This window comes from Anas platyrhynchos, chromosome Z (assembly GCF_047663525.1).
Source record: "Anas platyrhynchos isolate ZD024472 breed Pekin duck chromosome Z, IASCAAS_PekinDuck_T2T, whole genome shotgun sequence".
Classification (NCBI taxonomy): domain Eukaryota; kingdom Metazoa; phylum Chordata; class Aves; order Anseriformes; family Anatidae; genus Anas; species Anas platyrhynchos.
Window position 1 is genome coordinate 1,274,206 of NC_092621.1, and position 19,037 is coordinate 1,293,242.

The 19,037-nt window shown below is 48.7% G+C and overlaps 2 protein-coding genes across 10 annotated transcripts in view; one reads left to right on the forward strand and one right to left on the reverse strand.

The window, feature by feature from the left end:
• On the forward strand, window positions 1–11,155 carry CCDC68 (coiled-coil domain containing 68). 7 transcript variants are annotated; one of them, XM_038170649.2, is made up of 10 exons: window positions 1–227; window positions 3,066–3,208; window positions 4,296–4,439; window positions 4,660–4,785; window positions 4,927–5,055; window positions 5,475–5,557; window positions 5,899–6,004; window positions 6,305–6,388; window positions 6,587–6,663; window positions 6,802–11,155. In XM_038170649.2, the coding sequence occupies exons 2-10, from the start codon at window positions 3,119–3,121 to the stop codon at window positions 6,866–6,868; spliced, it is 906 nt and encodes a 301-aa protein (XP_038026577.2). In that variant the 5' UTR covers window positions 1–227; window positions 3,066–3,118; the 3' UTR covers window positions 6,869–11,155. The 7 variants fall into 7 exon arrangements, with proteins under 7 accessions (XP_038026577.2, XP_038026574.2, XP_038026572.2 ...); XM_038170646.2 differs by lacking the exon at window positions 1–227 and adding an exon at window positions 667–809; XM_038170644.2 differs by lacking the exon at window positions 1–227 and adding an exon at window positions 1,846–2,474 and having other exon boundaries at window positions 4,299–4,439.
• RAB27B (RAB27B, member RAS oncogene family) overlaps window positions 7,809–19,037 on the reverse strand; it is a 27,686-nt gene continuing 16,457 nt past the window's right edge. For 2 of the 3 annotated variants that reach the window (XM_013092254.5, XM_027446978.3), the window contains exons 2-6: window positions 16,869–17,040; window positions 14,640–14,725; window positions 13,604–13,707; window positions 12,404–12,527; window positions 7,809–11,696 (exon numbers count right to left, since the gene is read on the reverse strand). In XM_013092254.5, coding sequence (XP_012947708.1) covers window positions 11,507–11,696; window positions 12,404–12,527; window positions 13,604–13,707; window positions 14,640–14,725; window positions 16,869–17,021 — 657 coding nt within the window. In that variant the 5' untranslated portion in view covers window positions 17,022–17,040 and the 3' untranslated portion in view covers window positions 7,809–11,506. Of the gene's footprint in view, window positions 11,697–12,403; window positions 12,528–13,603; window positions 13,708–14,639; window positions 14,726–16,868; window positions 17,041–17,888; window positions 18,031–19,037 lie in introns of those variants that run through there. The other variant, XM_038170650.2, reaches the window with a different exon arrangement.

Sequence of the window (19,037 nt, forward strand, 5' to 3'; positions counted from 1 at the left end):
GAGCTGAGGAAGGAGCAGTCCTGGGGGATGTGCTGGGTGCTAACTGGGCTCGGGGTGGTTTTGGGGTGTGCTCAGCCTCTCACCTTGCTGGGGAGAGGAGACTTTGGAGCTGGGCGCTGCCTCGTCACTGTTTGCTCTCCAAACGGGGCTGGGACCAGCCCGATTTTGTCCCACACCTCACACCCGAAGGCGAGAAAGGAGCAGCACGTCCCAGGCGGAAGAAAAGAGTAATGCTTTATTCTTATTATTATTTCTGATTATAATTAATAAGACAATCCATTGCCCTCCCAGAGAACAGACAGCTCATCGGGGCCAGCAGCTCCTGGCCCTCAGCCTGGGACAATGCTGGGGTCCCAACAGTGCGGGGGGACACCATGAGGGGACACCATGAGGGGACAACAGCATGTGGGGACACCATGGGGGGACAGCACCGTGTGGGGACACTATGGTGGTGGGTGGGTGCCCAGCAGCTGCGCCACATAGCCTCAGCTTCAAAACGCTGCCAGGATGAGAAAACTGGGTGCAAAATGGTGGATTTGGGGGTTACAGACATGGAGGACTTGCTGTGGGGCGGACCTGCTGACAGGGCTGCTGTGTTTGTAGCACTTTTATGACACGTTTTTCTCCCTCCGTTCCCATTTTACCCTCTACCCCTGCAGCTCCACAGGGGGAACTTTCTAGGGGGAGGGCTGTGAGGGCTGTGGGGCTGGAGGCTCCGACCCAAACCGGGCCGGGCTGAGGCGGGGCCGGGCGGGGCTCGGGGCCGTGCTCGGGGCTCCCCGGCGGCCGGGGCCGAGCCATGTCCGCAGGTGAGGCTGAGGGAATTGGGGGGAGAAGGGTTTGGGGGGACAGGAGGCTGAGGAAGAGGAGAAGGAGGAAGAGAAGGAGGAGGGGGAAGAGGAGGAGGAGGAAGAGCGGGGGACCCGCTGGGTGGGTGCTGGGGGCACCGCAGCCTGCCCGAGCCCCGGGGGGGGAGCACCCAAAGGTGCTTTTGTTTCGTGTTTCGGTGTATTTTCTAGCAAGGGGTTGTTAAATAGCGCTGAGAGCAGCCACAGCAAGCAGCTCCTGCAGGCACAGGCATGAAAAGGGGGAGGAATGGTGGCTAAATCCTTGTTTTTTGGGACGAGCGCCGTGGTTGTTTACCTGGCAGCTCCTGGGGAGCATGGGCAGGGAGAGACCGGGTGTTGGGGTACAGGGCTCTGCCGGAGGCTGGCATGGGTTTTTTTACCCCGATATCCCCAATAGTTGCAATGAAATGTGTTAATTCTGATTAGAAGGGCTCCAGCCCTGCCTTCGTTTTGTTGCTGGTCCCGTTGCCCCACCTGGAAAGGCGCTCGGGGCAAACACCCAGATTTGGGGTTTATGGCAAAGACCTGCCCCAAATCCCCGACAAACCAGGACTGTGCTGGGGACCTTCAGGCCACCTTGTGGGGCTTTGCCCGCTCTTTATTTCTCCTACCACCGCTTCTTTGGGGTTAAAAGGCATTTCCACCCCACTCACCCCCAGGGGACGGGACCTGGAGGCTTCAGGCTGAACCCCCCAGGCTGGAGGGAGACTGGTGTGGGGTGCCCCTGTGTGGGGTGAGCTGGTAGCCAGGAGGAAAACAGCAGCCCCAGAGCGAGAAATGACTTTGTGCCAGCAGGGAACCATCCTCTGGAGCTATGGAAACCTCTTCCGTGTGCTCGCTTGAGGTCAAAGCCCTGAGGGTTGCGTCTGGATCTCCAGCTCCTCCTTGCCAGTCCCATGAAAATTACAGCCAGAAAGGGACCTCTTTGTTTAACATCATTTTTTTTTTTTTTTTATGCTTATTTATGGCTGATTTATGATTTAGTTTTCTGTATTGTCCGGCTGGGACACAGGTTAACAGAAGAAGGGGAAGGTCTGCAGCGGGGCGGTTGTGCAAACAGCTCCTTGTGGGAACGCGATTCCTCCGCCACCGCAGCAATAAATATTTCGAGTTGCCTAATTATATTTTACTAGAAAACGGGTTAATTAAGAAATGGGCTAGCCTGAGTGAGCTTCCTGGTAGCGCTGCAACACTCTGTGCTGGGATGACTCAATGAACACGAGGGTTTGCCTGCAGCAAACCATGCGGGGATGGCTCTCACCGACTTAACCCGCAGGAGCTAAGACCTTGAGCTCCAGTGTCTTTAAATAAATGTATTTTTCAGTGAACTTTTATTGTAAATGATCTGCAAGGTTTGTAAAACCCAACCTCTTTTTGTTTTGAGCCTGTCCACCACCACACTGAGTGGTTTGATTAATCTCCTGTGCGAGCTTTAATTAGTTCCAGATGCTTCAAAGGGGCTCGTTTAAAAACCAGCTTGCCTGATGGGCACCTGTAAGCTTGCTGGGACAGGCTGGAAACAGGGAGCTGGAGCAATTCAGGCTCCTTTCAGAGGAAAGCAGCTGACACTGGATGTCACCATTGTACAAGAGAAGCAGAACCGAGGTGGCTGGGACCTTCCTCTCGGTGCGTGACACGGGAAGAAGAAGCTTTATCTGCTGTCTCCCATCCGTTCCCGTAGGTAGTTTTGCTCCCACCCCTCTCCCGAGAGTTATGATGTTGTTCCTGCTTTGTGCTGCTCCTCGCATCTGAGCAGGACAGGTTATCAGTCCCCGGGACTTGCTCTAATTGGCGGTGGGACCGCTCTGCTGGCTGTAATTGCTTTTGGTGGATAAACTTCTCAGACGAGTGGCAAAAGTTTTGTTTTGCCCCGTGTCGAATTGCAGGTGTGTGCGAGGCATTGGCACGTTTTCTGCCCGGAGTCTCCGGCCAAGAGTTTTCTGAAATGATGTAGGATTGAGGTTTAGGTTGCTAGCGAGAAGTCGGTGAGATCCTCAATGAGAATAATGTGCGAATTCATTTATTTTCCCATCTATAAAAAGAAAAAAGAAAAGGAAGTGCCTACATCTTATTTTTATGTGGTTCTCAGTCTTTGCTTCTTTAAGCTTGCAACGCCTCCAGCACGCCCCTGAAGCCGAAATGGAATTAAATGGGGTGGAGAAATGGCCTCGCTGCATTAAATTAAGGAGCCAAGCCCCTCTTCTCGCCCTTCTACAGGTCAGAGGAACGCACGCATCGTGACCACCACCCTGCTGCTCACTGAAGAAGTGATGCGGGAAGACCGGGGCTCGGAGGGGAGCTACGTCCTGTACGGCTCCTCCTGCGCCGAGCTCACTGAAGAAGCTGAGTACGTGAAAAAGGTATTTGTGAAGTGTTGTTTTGTTGTTTTGTTCCCTCCTCTGCTTGGCAGCACGGTGAGCAATCGTGATAGCTGCTGAAAGAGAAAAATCCCGACCACGCGCGGCTGTTTACTAGAAATAGGATTTTCTCCGCAGCACTGCTTTAATTACAGCACGCGCTGTCTGGGGTCAACCACTCTGAAACCCAGGGTTTTCCACCCCTCATTTAGGGTTGTTGCAAGAGGTGTTGATGTGCTGTCCCCACCCAAATTCAGGGCTCTTGTGAGGCAGAGCTGGGGACGCTTTGCGATAAGGAGGTGTTTAGGATGGGTGCCTTGTGCTTCACAGGCAACAGCAGCAGAACAAGGTGGGAGCTGATGAAAATAAAAGGATAAAAGGATGAAAATAAAAGGATAAAAGGATCCAGCCTCACTGCAAAAAAGGATATATTCTGTGGTGGTGACATTAACTCACAAAGGGTGTGTGAAGGGGTGGGCCAAAAGTCTGCTCATTAAGAAATAATTGATCACAACAAGTTCTTTAAAACGCTTATCCCTTTTTCTGCTCAGGTGAGGAAGGAGGTGGGAAGAAAAGAGGCGAACAGAAAGTGATTTATGGTGTTTGAGCTCTTTGAAATGCCCAGGCAGCCCTTTGTTTTCAGGGGTTTATTTTTAACAAACGAACTGGGAGGAAAGGAAGAAAGGCCGTGCAAAATGCCAGCGAGTTCTGGCAGAAATCTGAGCGGCTGCGGGTCGTGTTTCCTGCACAAACCGGGTCTCAGAGCGGAGAGGTGGACAGCAGTTGCTAACGTGTGTGTATGCGGCCTAACCTGCCCTAGGCGAGCATCTAAAAGTGAATTATTCTTGCAGAGTAACAATGGGGGGAGCAGAAGGCAGCTGTTTATTAGGACTGATGTGCTAAGGCTTTCAAACATGAAACCCTGGGGAGCTGCACTGCTCTGCTGGCCGTTGGGTAGAGCTGGCTGCTCTGCAACGCTGGCTCCCGGGAAAAGGAAAGGGGTGATGACAAGAAATCGGCCTGTTTTAGGGGCTCAGTCATCTGTTTTTCTGATCCCGTAACCGTTCTTTCCCTGTTTGTTCCCTTTTAGCAGCACCCTCCGGTGCCGGGCAGGAGCACAGAGCCCAGGATCAGCGGCTGGGGCTCGAGCTGCAGCCCCGTGGCAGCGAAGATGAGGGAAACGGAGCAGCAGCTGCTGCTGGTCAGCAGGGAGAACCAGCTGCTGCGGATCAAGGTACGTGCTGGGGGCTTCCCAAGGTTTCACCTGTGCCTCGTGGCACGGGGGACAACAGTTTTTGGAGGGAAGAGGCAGAGCTGCCTCGCTTCTCTAGCTGGTGTGAGCTGCTCTGTTCTAGCAGACGATGAAATTCATATTAAACCTGCTTTTTTGACAAGGGAGAATAGTGAAAATTGATTATATCTTATATAATTATTGTGAAATTTCCCTTTTCTAGCTGGAAGCCACGAGAGAAGCGGGCGTGCAGGCTCTCCGGGCTGCCTCCCAAAAACTCTACGAGAGCTACCAGGCTTGCTCCGAAGAACTTTGCAAAACTCAGGAGAAGGAGAAGCAGCAAATACAGGTACAGATCTCCCTGGGAGGGGGCACGACGGTCCTGCTCAGACACTGAGCTGGTCCAGGAAGGTATTCTGAGCCCCCAAAATCACTGTGGGGTCCTGTGCCCACACACCCACACCCCAAGAGCTTCCCTCCTCATTTTCAGGCCCGCAGTCGGGAGCAGGAAGGAAAGCTGCAGCAGCAGGAGGAGAAGGCCACGCAGCTCGCCGGCGCCGTGGAGGAGAGGTGCGCCCGCATCGCGGCCATGGAGCAGCGCGTGCGCAGGATGGAGGAGGTGGGAGGCAAAACCACGAGGTTTGGCAAGTGGTGGAAAAAGTATTTTTGAAGGATTTGTGGCCTTCTGGTAACACAACATCCTGTAAATAGAGTCGGATGTAGCACTTCTGTGGTACCCTCTGGTGGCTGAGCATGGCCACTCAGAAGACCTGAGGTTTTTGCTGACTAAATAAAGGCAAAAACTGTTGTTTTAAGAGTGAATTTTCTCATGGTAAGGCAGTACGCTGCCATCCCTTTCTGGGTTGGTTTAAAGAGGTCAGATTTCTGTACCTACACCTGGAGTTGAGGTTGCTGTAGGTGGCTATCACTGAATTTTTGGAGGCTAGCTAGCGGTCGGACCTAAATCCGAATGTCTCTTGGTAAAGAAACGACAGGCTGTGTAATACCGTTCTCATAAAACTGTTTTTATTTCCTTAGGAGAAGAAAACTCTGATGGAAAAGAAAACGTCCTATGAAAAGATGCTTCTGCAGATGATGTCGAGGAACGAAGACAGCAAACGGTGACTAAACACACAGGGTGCAGTGCTCCCCTTGTTTCTGGGGGTGACTTTTGGAGGGTATCGCTCCCTACCCACCCCGTGGGGCTCCCAGAGCCTCTGCAGCCCCCCCTTACTCTTTTTTTTTAATATCAGATAATGTTTTATTGCTTATGAACTCATTTGCAAATTCAGCCTGTGGAGTTATCGATGAGTTTAGCGATCAACAGGGGTTTGGGTTGGTGGGGGGGGCCTGCCACACGCAGTCTGGCTTATTTTGTGGGCTTTATTTTATGGGTTTATTTGCTCTGCTCAGCTGAGAAGCATTTATAAACTTGTGCTCCCCTCCTTGCTCCTGTCCCCAGGTGCCTGGCGGTGCAGCAGGACATCGCCACGCTGCGGGAGCAGATCGGCCACCTGCAGCGCCTGATCGGGGCGCAGCACCAGAGCCTGCGCCGCGTCATCCAGGAGGTAAGGCCCAGGATGGGGGATGCAGAGGCCTCCGTCGCCCCCAAAATGGGGTTATTGTGGTGGATGGGGCAAGCTCGGGCTGTAAACACGCTGTCACGAACAGTCCTCACCAGCACGAGGCAAAACAAGGAAAATGCAACACGGAAATTGTCTTCTAAGTTGGGCAATCAATTAGCTTCAGTTTTAATTTGGTGAAAGAAGTGCCTGCAAGTCCCCTGGTGTGGCAGGAGGCTTAACGCCGTGGTTTTGCTCGTTTTTCGTGTTTCGGATCTCTTACAGCCTTCCTTTCCTAACTCCTAGGCGGAGGAATTGAACGAAGAACTCAAAATCCAGGACAAGAAAATAGAAGACCTGACCGAAAAGGTGACGGCGCTTGAGACTCAGGTAAGGCCAGGAGGGAGGAAGGGGCATTAAGCTGAGAGATCAGCAGTGGCCCCGTGAAATCCTCGTGTTTCTCAGGTGGGGAAACATCAGGAGAGAGGGCAGCAAAAAGCAGGGATGGCCCTGGAGGCTGCTGAGCTGGGGGCAGCGCCTGGCTGTGATTTATTTGCATTACAACTTATTTTTTTTTTCCCCCTGCAGAATAAAGAACTGAAAGACAAAGTGGCGCTCTGGTCCAGCCAGCCCAAGACAAAAGTTTCAAAAGCCGTCCTGACAGAGTGAGTGCCTCTGCCCGGGGAGGTTTGGGAGAGCTGAGCCAGGCCTTGGGGGAAGGAATCAGATCGCAGCCTTTTTTAGAAAAAGAGGTGTGGGAAGGTTTCTGAGCGATCCCTGCTTTTCTCTGCTTCACTCCGCAGCCCCCTGCGGGACTACAGAGCATCCCCTTACCTGCTGCTGACCAGGATGAAGAAGCAGGACTGCTAAATGAACTTGATGAAACGAGGGCGTGCTTCTCCTGCCTTTGGCAGAAGGACTTCTTGTGTTGCAGCACGTCTTCGACACTTGCTTTTTCTGAGACGGGGTGCAGAAGAGGTGCTGCGGAGCTGCTTTTGGGAGAATAAACCTGGAACCAAGGCACGAGGTGAAGAGAGAGCCCAGGGGCATCAGTTCCATACCCACCAGGAGGAGGAGCTGTTCCAGTAAGCCATATGGGGCTGTCCCCGTGGGATTCAGCACCGTCCTCAGACAAGGATTTGAGCAGATTCCTCTCAGTGTTCAACCAGCTTCTGCCTTCCCGAACTCTTTCCACGGTGAGTTTTGTGCTCCAGTCGGTGTGAGGACGAAGCTCCACGTTTAGCCTCTCCTTCCCTTCACCCGAAATCCTGTTTGCATGGGATTGGACTTGTTTCCTGGATGTTTTCTGGCATTTACGTCCTCATTTTGATGCAAAATCTTGAAAGGGTGATGAACAGCTCCTGCTGCCTGCGCTGCTGCTTACCTCTGACTGTCCCCGTGCAGGTAACATCTCATCCGTCCAGCCCCGTGCCCAGGACAGGCTGGTCCCTCTGCTGTCACACCAAAGTGTTCTGGGCACCGTTTGTCCCTCATTTTGAGATGTCACCTCGTGGTTTGAAGCGTATCCCCCACGAGAGTGACACTATTTGCACGTGCACCTTCACCTCTGAAGGGAAAGGAAAGCCAAAGCCTTGTATAAAGTCTGTCTTCTCACCTGTGTCACAGATGACAGTATTTTGGGAAAAATTGATCCTTAAATAAGACTTGAACGTACCAAATTTGTCTGTTCCTTTTCTTAGCTCGCTTCAGAAGGTGGGTTTATCCTTTCAGGAGAAACTGAGCTCAACTGCAGGTCAGGATTAAAAAAAAACACAACCCTTTTCCCCCCCCAAAGAGCTGAGCCAGCCACTTAAAAATGTACTTTTATTGTGAAAATAACAGTGCAGAAACCGGATCACGGGCGTACATTCCTCAGCTGTGTTACACAGACCCACGCACCGGGGGCTCATCCGCCAGCACGGGTTTGAAGCCCCAGGTGCTTTGGTACAAAAAAAAAAGTGACAAGAAATTTGTTAAGCAAGCGCCGTGGTCCCAGCGAGGGGCATCTATGCTAAAAACACCGGTTGTGTTCGAGCTATAGTGTCAACCACACTGATGTCACTAGGCGTCACAGGGATCTGCTGGAGACGAACGTAAAACATGCTTACCAGAGCACAAGAGAAGAAAACACCTGGGGAGGAACTGCTACAGGCTCCGTAGTGTTCGTATCTGGACGAGGAAAGGTGCCTCGACGAAGCCAAAGAACAATTCAACGTCCAGAAGTAGGTTGGTAAGACACAAGAGGCTTTTTTTTTTTTGTAATATACACTTTGTCCATTAAAGCCCTATTGCACAATGACTTTAGAAAATAAACCCTAAAGTTATGTTTTCACTAGGTAACTGGAAAAGCACAAAGCCAAGAATCATCTCCTCTGTTGCCTTTAACCGGTTTAGACAGAAATAAGAAATTAGAAACAGCTCTGCCCAGCATCTAAGAGCATAATTCTAAGCCAGGTAGCAGCCTCTGGGGGGAAAAAAAAACACAAAAACAAGACAATTCATCCAATATAAGGGGTGCACTTCTGGTTTTCTTTGGGGGGGGAGAGGTGTCAGAGTGTTTTGTGTTTAAAGTAAAAGAATTACGCAAGACAGAAAAGCTGTGAAAATTTGGCTCTCTTTAAAGTAGTCTCAAGCCAGATCTCACAGCAGTCAGGTAAAAAAAAAAACAAAAACTACTTATTTTAACATTTTCACATCAGTTACAAGACGTTGATTTTTTTTCCCCCTTCCTTTTCTTTGTGCAATACCAGAGCGTGGTCTGAAACGCCCACAGCATTCGCATGCGTAAAAATAGCAGTCACTTGAGGTTATTTTTTTACACCTCCTACTTTTCTAGGGTTATAGTGACGGGAACACAGATTTAAAAATAACAGCTCAATTTTTTTTTTTCATTTTGTTTTACGTTTAGGCTGAAAAAAGCCTGGTTACATCCAGGCCTTGAAATAGATCTAGGAGATAAAAACCTCTTACCTTGAAATAGGCCCAAGGAGTTGCTAGGGAGTAGGTACCAAAAATCACATCAGGTACAACTTTTAATAAAGTTTCCTACAGGATCCAATCCTCTAAAATGTAAATGGATGTGTGACAACCCTTTGCACAGTCAGAAAAAGGAATGCTTAGCCTTCAGAAAACAGTTTAAGGCAATTATTTTTTTTTATAAAGTTACCAAGCCAGCTGCTGCTCAGCTCCATCCTTCGCTACATCACAGCCTCCTGAAGCCACTTGCAGCTCCAGGAGCAGCAGCAAATTCCCCATCCGTCCCTTCTGCTTTTAAAAAGAGCATCTTTCAAGCACCCAACACTATTTTAGCTACCTTTCCTCTTGCAAACATCCCAAGAAAGTCACTGAAAGCAAAGGCAATAGAGAGGATGAGTTATTTAAGCCCCCCCTGCTGGTTTCCCACGCCGGACCTCCTCTCCCAGCCTCACGTGGGATGCCTGCCAGGCTCGCAAACGTGCTCAAAAGCAAATCCTCCCAATTCAAACACCTACAAGGAAGTTCTGCGACAGCAGGATTCGAATTCAAGATCTGCTGGGGTGGGGTAAGGCCACATCCAAGCAGAGGGATTAAGTAAAAGCTGATTCATTTCCAAGGCCACTGTCCCAGAGCCACTTCTAGGGCACAACACGGTAAAAGCAAAACGCTTCACCCAAGGGGAGTGCAAAAAGGGTGAAAATAGTGGGGTTTGGCACCCGGGGGGGATACATTCAGGAGTCCAGAGTGCAATCAGAAGAGGCAGAAGCAGTAAATAAAGTGCTGTGCCAACCTGCTGGGCTTTAATCCCTCCACAATAGGCTTCCACCACCGGGATGACTCAGATGTGGCCGTTCTGTGCTGCGGTTCCCATTGTCTCCAGGACATTACGTACAACCTGGGAACTTTGAACGCTGCTCTCACTTTCAGTTTGAGCTGCTCCCGCCCCAAGGAGTGGCTCTGAGGCATCCCTGCAGGGCTGCAGCTGCTCAGCAGGGGAAAAAAAGGGAGCAAGAGTCAAATGGAAACGGAGAGGTAACAGGTAACAGACTTACTTAAAACCCTGTCTTATTTTTTTGCAAGGAGGATTAACCTAATAAGCAACAAAGCTGTTGGCAGGCGTTTAGGAACATTTATTATGTTCCTCTTTCCTGAGAGCTTCCCTATAAAACCTACCTGCAGCACCTACCAGGAGGAGAAACTTCCATTTCTCTCCCTTTTCCTGTACAGTTTTGATAACAAAATCCTTTTGGAATAATAGTTGGCTTCCTTTTTTTAAAAAAAACAACACATAATAATTAGCTTCCTGTATTAGCAAGGAACAAAACTTTTGCTGGAGTCATTTCCCTTTTATTCCTATGTGGATCCCTTGAGGGGATCCCTGAATGATTTTTAAGTAGCTGAAAGCACAATAACCACAAATAGACCTTTAACTGCCGGCTGTATAAAACCCAAACCCCTATCCTATAAAAAAAAAGGACGGGAGAAACTCCATGCTGTAACCTGGTTTAGAAAATGATCTCTTTACTTACAAATATAGTATTTTGCTTTGCTTTGTCCTGTATTTATCTTTGCTCGTGATAAGCAGCGTGATATTTCACTTAAAGTGGTTTTCACCCGTAGAAATCCCTGCGATCCACCCCACTGCTGCAGCACACCAGCAGAATAACCTCTGCCCACTGCAAGATTCAAAAGCTGCTTCCTAAAATATAATTAATTTATATTAATGTTCCCATGCGTTACGTTCTCATCTTTACAAACTGTCCCTGCCGTGCCAGAATCCCTCTCAATCCGTTATTTTTTCCTGCCATGCTCCAATCCCTGCTTGGATTATTGGCAACGTCAGCAATGCTGCACAATTCCCTGATAATTATTGTATTTTTTTTAATTAAATGCCCTTCTTCCTGCCCAAAAGCCCAAAACACACACACACAGACACCACCCCAAGCAGCTTCACAGCACTGCACTCTGTTCAAACAACAAAGTTTTTCTTCAGAGGCCACACACCACCTTTCATCTCTCTATTTTACAAAACACGCGCTCCCTGCTGCAGATTAAGAACCATCAAGAAAAAAAACATCCGTGGAAAAATGGCACAGACCTAGAAAAGCACCCACCTCCACTTAAATTTCAATATCCAGCCGATGTAGACAATATATTCTTTCCCCTCCCCTTTTTTTTTTTTTTAATATTTATATTTTGGATAGAGCTACTTTCCTCTGTTCAGCATCCCGACAAGGAAAGACGAGGGGCTGAGGGCACGGGAGCGGGGAAGAGCAGGTGGGAGAATCACTCAGGACGATGACACCGTACTCGGGAACAACGATTTCAGCGCAAGAGCCTCACCGCAACACAGGTCGGAGCTTTTTCAACCAGTTCTTGGGAGGAAAAAAAAAATAAAATAAAAAACGCACGATCCCACTAACACGATGGAGCTGCTGTGCACGGCTCGACGGAGCGGGATTGAATTTGGCGGTGGGTCAGCCACGTGCGGGTGCGCTCTTGGCACCGGTCCTCACAGTTTCGGGGCGAGCTTTAGCAGGCACACTTCTTCTCCTCCGGTTTTGCTGAATCCAGCTTCCCCGAGCTTCCCCCGTTGGCCGTGTCGGAGCCCTGCGTCTTGTCCACGCACTGCTCCATCCGTTTCATTATCAAGTCCAGCAGCGTGTCCACGGCCTTCTCCACGTTCTGGCCGGTAGCAGCACTCGTTTCGAAGTAGGGGATGCTACGGCGAAAAGAAAAGGGTTTAGCGGAGGGGCTTTTAAGGCAAGGGAGACTGAACTCTTCATAAAACCCTTGGCACAGCTATCGGTGGTGGGTTTAAAGTTAATGACAACCGTGTGAGAGGTTTTTGGGTTGTTGGGACTCAGTCTTCCTGCTCACCAGAACCCAAACTCCAGCCACGTGTCTGAGCGAAGCCGTGCCTCCTACACGCCACGCTTCCTGCAAATCTGACTCACACCTCGGGTTGTGATCGATCTGCTGCAAATGTGGGCATTTGCCTGTTTGGAAAACGCCCCAAACCTGCACTCCTTTTCCAGAGGTGAGCACCTACCCAGCTCCAGCACTTCCCTTCTCTCTCCGGGGGCTGCTTCCTACACAAAACCTCTGCCAAAACACAATTTGAGAAGCCCACGTAGCCAACAGACACATCGATGTCCACTACTTTAAAGTAACACCTATTTTTTTCCTGTAAAGACAACACCTGTATCACACCACCGTGATCTAGATGTTTTATTTTTTGGGTGTTTCTTGCCATTTCCTATTCAAACAGGTTGATCTGAAGGCACGACGAGCTTCACTACAGGCGTGTGATCCTGCACTGTCTGCACACCTCGGAGCATCTCTTCCTTGCAAGTGTCTCCAGCCAGCCATTAGCTGTGCTTCCAACGACTGGACCACTAAATTTGGCTTCTGCCACAACGTGCTTACCCGTATTTGTCCGCCAGATCTTTCGCTTGCCTTTCATTTACCTCCCGCTGGTCGGATAAATCCGCTTTATTACCAATTAACACGATATCTGGGTTCTCACAGTACGCATTGGCTTGCAGCTGACCTAGAAGGAAAAATCAACAGGAGAATTAAGGGAATGCTGGAAGTGCCCTAGAGACTCAGCCAGCTGCCAAAACACTTCAAAAGGCCTGCAACACAGAAGAAAGTTGGGACTCAACTTGGTAAGCAGAGGAAGATTGCGATGACACCAACCTTTTAGTGGGAGGAATGAATCTCAGAAGAAGAAATTCAGCTGGTATATAAAATCTGGAGCTGTTTTCACAAAACTGTCTGGATTTTTGCGTTATCCCCACTTCAGCTCCCTGGCTGGAAAGCTACCAGCTGGAAAAGCAGCGGCCTCCATCCTTCCAGGACTCTGAATACCCTCAGTTAACAACAAACTTTAAGAATTTAACCTCTCTTTCCCTGTTAGTCAGGTGGTTGTCCTAACAAAAACCAGCTACAGCTGTAGGTAGGTTTTTTTCTGACCCTGTTAAGGGCCAGAATACATTCAGCTGTTCAATTCTCAAGTACTATCTGCTTTCAAACAAGAGCTTCAAAGACCGATTTGAATCAAAACCTCAAAGCCAGGAAGGAATCTCGTTCTGTTTTGCTAATACAAATCACACCAGTAAACTAAACAGCGTTTTCCAGGCTTCTTTGTATCATCTCAAAGGAGGAGATTGGCCAAAGAAGTGTCAAACACCAGAAATTTTCAGGAGGCGACAGATTTGTTTGGATTGTGCCAAATCCAAACGAGATTATCAAGTCTACCATGCAAAAAAATGAAATAAAATAAAATAAAGAAGAGCATGCATCTTTCACATCTGATGAAGCTTTCACCCCAAATCAAAGGGCATATCCTGCTCGAGGCAAGTCACTGTGGCCCCAAATTAAGTCCCAACAGGGTGCCAGGCTCCACAGGACCACAATCCACGTCCTACAACTCATCTCATCGCATCTCAAACCTTGATCCGGAGCAGAGGTGCTTTAGAGCACACGGGCTGTGAGTACCTCGCTTTAGACATAAAAACCTCTGAAATTTTTCCAGTTCACAAGCACATAAAGCCTGGAAGCATAAAAAATGCGCAGGGAAGCTTCAAGTCACCCAGTAAACGCAAAGTGTACGTTTCTACTTACTCATCCAATTCCTGACATTTAAGAAGCTCTGCTGACTGGTGAGATCAAACATCAGTAAAAAGCCCATAGCATCTCTGAAAAACGCTGTGGTGAGGCTTCGAAATCTGAAGGAGGAAGAAAAAAAAAGAAAAAGAGAAAAAGAGAGCACAGCTCTGTTACAAAGTGAGCTCTACGATTCGAGGTCAGCACATTTCTGGCGAAACTGAACCGGGTAAGGAGAAAAAGGTGAAGTAAATGAAAGGTTTTCCAAACCAGCTCTTAAAAAAATCCCAGTCAGAAGAGTCTGCGTGATTTAGAGGATGTGCATTCCCCTTGGAAGTGGAAAAAAAAAAATAATGTGATTTTCATTTTAGCTATGATACATCACGTCAGTCAACACATATTAATCAGTGTGTTAGTAACGGGCCAGGGGAAGCTTATTCGTGAGAAATAAACACTGTCGGTGACTAATGTATCGGCTCCAATTCTGTCTGATTTAACCCAGGACAGAGACGGAGAGGGAGAAGAGCTGGCCTGCAAAGCCATGGGGCTGGATGAAAGCACCGACCACGAAACTACAGCTGTTTGTCACCCAAAGGTCACAGCCAAAAATTAGCCTCAAAATGTTTAACTTTTACTACATAAATGGTGTTTGGGGGTAAGCAGGAGAGATACAACCAAAATTTGGGCTGTTTTCTGCTTTTCCCATGGCAGTAACCCCTCCCACACAGTGCTGGCACCGCTTATTTAGAAACCTGAAATCTGCCTCATCCCTACACTCGGCTTCCTCTGCTTCTTCCCTCGTCAACAGATGATAGCAGCAATCGTGCTGAGGGCAACCTCGCACACAAAACCATGAAAGAAGAGGTTTCTTCCATACCAGTCAGCATGGGTAAGGCTTGAGTTAGGACTCTCCACCCTAAATAAAGTGTCAGAAAAAGCTTCGTTCCTGGAAAATACTTTTCTTGTCCCGAATTAGGAGGATTTTTGAGATTCTTCACATAAAGGGACTAACGGTTTACCCACAAACGTGGAAAAGCTCAGACTGGACTCTCACCTTTCCTGTCCAGCGGTGTCCCAAAGCTGGAGGTGCACCTTGAAGGCTTTTCCTGGAGATCCATTTGCTCCTCTGCTATTGTACACCTAACAAGAGAGAGCAATCAGTAAACGCATGACTCTTTTGGCTCGTGGCGCCCAAAGAAAGCACCGTGACCTTTTTTCTGCTCAATTCCTCCTTGAACAAAAGCAACATGTACACGAACTGTTACAGTAAAAGACAGGAGGAAAAAAAAAAACACAAATAGGAACCATTTTTGCTCTCTGAGCTTGCTCAGCAGACTCTTAGCGACTTTAAAAGCAGGGAAATGTTGTCCCTGAATTGCCGAGAAGAACCAGCAGATCGACCACACACCACGCTTTGTGAGTTAAGTAAGTGAATAAATAAATAAAAATAAATAACTGAAGCATGCTCCTGCAATACCCAGTGCTGTAAGCAGGGAATTTCACGGGCTCAATTTTTTTAATATGACTTCTTTGCAACAGAATTGAACCTTTTGGAGCTCCTTCTTAAAAGGCCATCTTATTCAGACGGACTTTCCAGATGTTTTAAAGCTTTTAATTGCATGTAAGGCACAGTTTCGTCCATCCTTATCAGCGATCTCACCCCCAAAACGTACGCCAGTGGAAAATTACCGAAGAAATCCGCCCGCAACCCTTAGCAGAAAAGTTCAGCCCCCTGGAAGGAAGCCAGCACCCGTCTTCAAAACACGCTAACAAGCGTCTCGACGAGGCAGGGAACGAGCACTCCGGCGAGCTGCGTGTTCAGACGTCTCCTTGCAAGAAAACTGCTTTTCATATTTTCCTCTCGCTCCACCAGGGGAACCCAGCGGTGCGGTGGAGGATCCGGGTTCCCCTGGTTCCCCTCCGACCTGTGCGTCGTGCTTAACCGGTCTGAACTGCTGGAGCCCTGATTAGGGTTAATTTAAGATGTAATCCATTTTATTCCACCTCAGGCCTAATGATTAAGTCTCCAGTGCTGCTGATTTACAAGAGTTCCCTACTAATTGCCTGGTTCCCCACGGACCTGAATACACCTAGCGTGTCCCGACCACACCATAAACCCGTGGGCTCCTATGGCTCAAGCAAGGGACTGAAAAATGTGTGATTTACCCCTAAAATCCACGCAGGGCAGGGGACCAAGAAATGTATGATTTAGCCCTAAAACCCATACGGGGCCATCTCTTCAGTGGGGCTGGCACGTAGCCTTCACGATGGCACCACCGAACTCAACACCACAGCCATAAATGCTCTCAGCCATTAAAAAAAGTTATTAAAAAGGAAAAGCTGCCCGGATCTGCCCCTCTCCAGGCTGAAAAGCTCTCCACAAGCAGTGGTTTTTCTGCCCCTTTAGCATCTCGGCATTGTCAAGACTTCCAAGGACTTTTCATGCAAAATCCTTCAAGTATTTAAATTAAAAAAAAAAAATCAGACTTAAAGAGATCTCAATATGTCAACTGGGCAAGTGTTTACGTCTTTTTTATCAAATAACTAACTAAAATCATCCTCCAGGGCCTAATATCTCGTATTTATCATGGTTTTGCTCTTCAAGCAAGCCAGAACGATTCCTATTAGAAAGTTGCCTTTGTCCCCTATATTTAGCTTGTCTCTGGTATCAGGATGTAGGAGCAGATAGATTAGTCATGTGAAATTAAAACGGAGCAAGCATGCTCTCTTATTCCTGAAACGAGCCCGACTGACGCTACCGAAAGACTCTCAGCTTCTATTTAGGATGAAGAAATGAGTGCATTGCGTTAGGAGCTCCAGCAATCCTACAAGGACTGCTGATAACAGAGTCCTTGCGCTCATTTTTCAGCCTTGCTGCTGACGGGGGAGCAGGGAAGCAGCAAGCTCGTTCGCTAGGTTACTGGAAGCGAGTCGAAACTTCTGCATTTCTGAACGTTTCCACCTTTTTTATTTAAATTTTTACGTTTTGGGGCTGGAGTTATTTCTAGGCATGAGCAAGCACACCTCATTCACCAGCACTACGGAAACTCTTGGAAATAAACCACTCGCCAGTCCCACATCGGGATAAAGATAATGGTGTTTTTCTCCTTTATCCAGTCCCTAATTATGATTTTTTTAAGCCAAGAGCTAGAGCAGGAAAAGCGTTATCAACATGTTGTGTCCCACAGCAAGAGCAGCAGCTCACATCTACGTCAAATTTGTTCTCAGCAGCGACGAGGAGAGATAAAAAGGAAGCTGCTAGCGTTCAGCCGAGGCCACTTACCACTCGTTTTTCCCGAAAATCTATCCCTACTGTCGTGATGAATTTGGGATTGAATTTGTTGTCGGTGTATCTGTAGAGGAACGTGGTCTTGCCAACCCCGGAGTCTCCAAGGGCCAGGAGTTTGATCAGATAATCGTAGTCTCCATCAGTCATAGTGCTAATTTTTAGGAACCTACGGAAGAAGAAGAAGAAAAAAAAATGTTTAAAAAACCAGAATGACCCTTGATGGAAGACGACTTGCAGAGACTTGCCTTGGGTGACGAGACTTGGAGGGCTGGGGCTGATACCAGCATGAAGTTATCAGGGCTGCGCATTTTTATCTTGATAGAAACGTGGGGTTTTTAGAGAGAACTAATTAAAAAGCAGAGTAAGCAATCATCCCGGGGGCACAGGGCTCTCACACACACGGTTTTTTTCACCGGCGCGACCAGAGGCACGCACATCTGCCCCGCTCGGCGAAACCCGCCCCCTAATCAAATGCTGCCGGTACTAATTGGAGTGGAGAAGAAAGCCAACCAGATGGAAAACCCGCAGCGTGGGCTCAGCTCCGCCACAGCCGAGTTGCTTTTTTGACTGCAGGTTGATTTATTTCCCGCGGGCTGGGGGGGGTGGGGGGAAGCGTTTCGGGTTCGGCGATGTCCCGAGGAAACCACAACCAGCTCCCGGTTTCGCCACCGGGACCAGCGGAGCCTGCCTTATCGGGTACTTGCAAAACAAAACGCGTCGGGAAATCACGAGGCGAATTTCCCAGGAAGGGGAAAAAAATCTCCCTCCTCTTCGCCAGGCTGCCTCCCAGCCCAGGCAGAGCTCCCGGAGCTAAATGGATGCCACCGAAAGGATTCCCAGGAGATTTTCATGGCCCCACACCGCACGCACTGAGTTTCCCCACCTGCTGAGTCAAGCATGGTATATATGGGAGGGAAAACCCCATTATTGCACTGACTTCACCAATTTTTGCTCTGCAGAGGATGGAAAGGGGACGACGTACGCAAGAAATAGGCCTGTAAAATATTTATTCACCTGCTTGAAACGCCCCGACGAGGAGAAAGGAGGAATTATGCGAAACACCAGCTGGTTTGCATCCTCTTCGCTTGCTCTCCAGGTGATTTAAGCCTCTCGTTTTTTCCAGCGTTCTGCTAATCCTGAGCCCAGATGAACACATCCCTTCCATTCAGCTCGTTATGCCGAGATTAATTACCGCGCTGCCAGCGCGGGAGACCCTGGGTCACGCTCCATTCATAAAACCTCCTCCTCCTTTCAGCGCAAGCCCTGAATTTCCATCCGGCTAAAACCGACGTTGTCGAGCGCTTAAATTAGCAAGCAGCGACCTGTTTCGACTGAAATAGAGATCTCACAGCCCGCTTTGACTCCCCTGGATTTCAACAGCTTTCAGGAGAAAAGAGCTGGCGGCGCACCAAGCCGGTGCATTGTGCGAGCCTTCTACCTCTGACAGACACGGAGCCACCCAAAAAGGCAGGAAAAGCTCATGAGAAATCCATCTGCAAGATGACAAGGGCTTAAAGAAATCCGAGGAAAAAGCTCTCACCTGCCTGCTTTGCTCTGCCTGACCCTGCCTCTGTCCTGCGCTCCTCAGAGGTCCGAGCACCAACACAGCACCGTCACCAAAATTAATCCAAGACCTTTCATCTTTTCCCCAATATCTCAGGTTTTCCACCAGGTTAAGCCTGCTTTCTGCCCTGATGGTTAAGGATGATGAAAATCAACCTATTTCTGGTCAGCACGGGAACTTTTCTTTGGGTAATTCATTCAAAGAAACAGAAAAAAAAGGAATTTCAGAAACAGAAAAAAAGGAAATGAGTGGCAGCGCCTGATTTTAACAACGCTTCCCTGCTTTCTTGGCAGACGAGACTCCCACCTTGACCAGAAGCAGCCTCCTCTTTCGTGATTGATCATTTTCTCCCAGCCCTATTTAATGCTCTCTAACTCCGGGGCAAGAGATCGTTTCAAAGCTGGCACTTGTCAGTAGATGCTCCAGCGAGCGTTTTCTCAATAGGGAGCCAAGGCTTCAAATAAATCAGAATAAATCAGCCCAACCTGAAGGCATTTTCGTTGTAGCCTACGGGAGAGGCAAATCTACTCCTCGGACACCACTCTGCAGCTCTGCACCTGATGGGGAATTTGGAAGAAGCAAATTTTGGCTCTCACTGC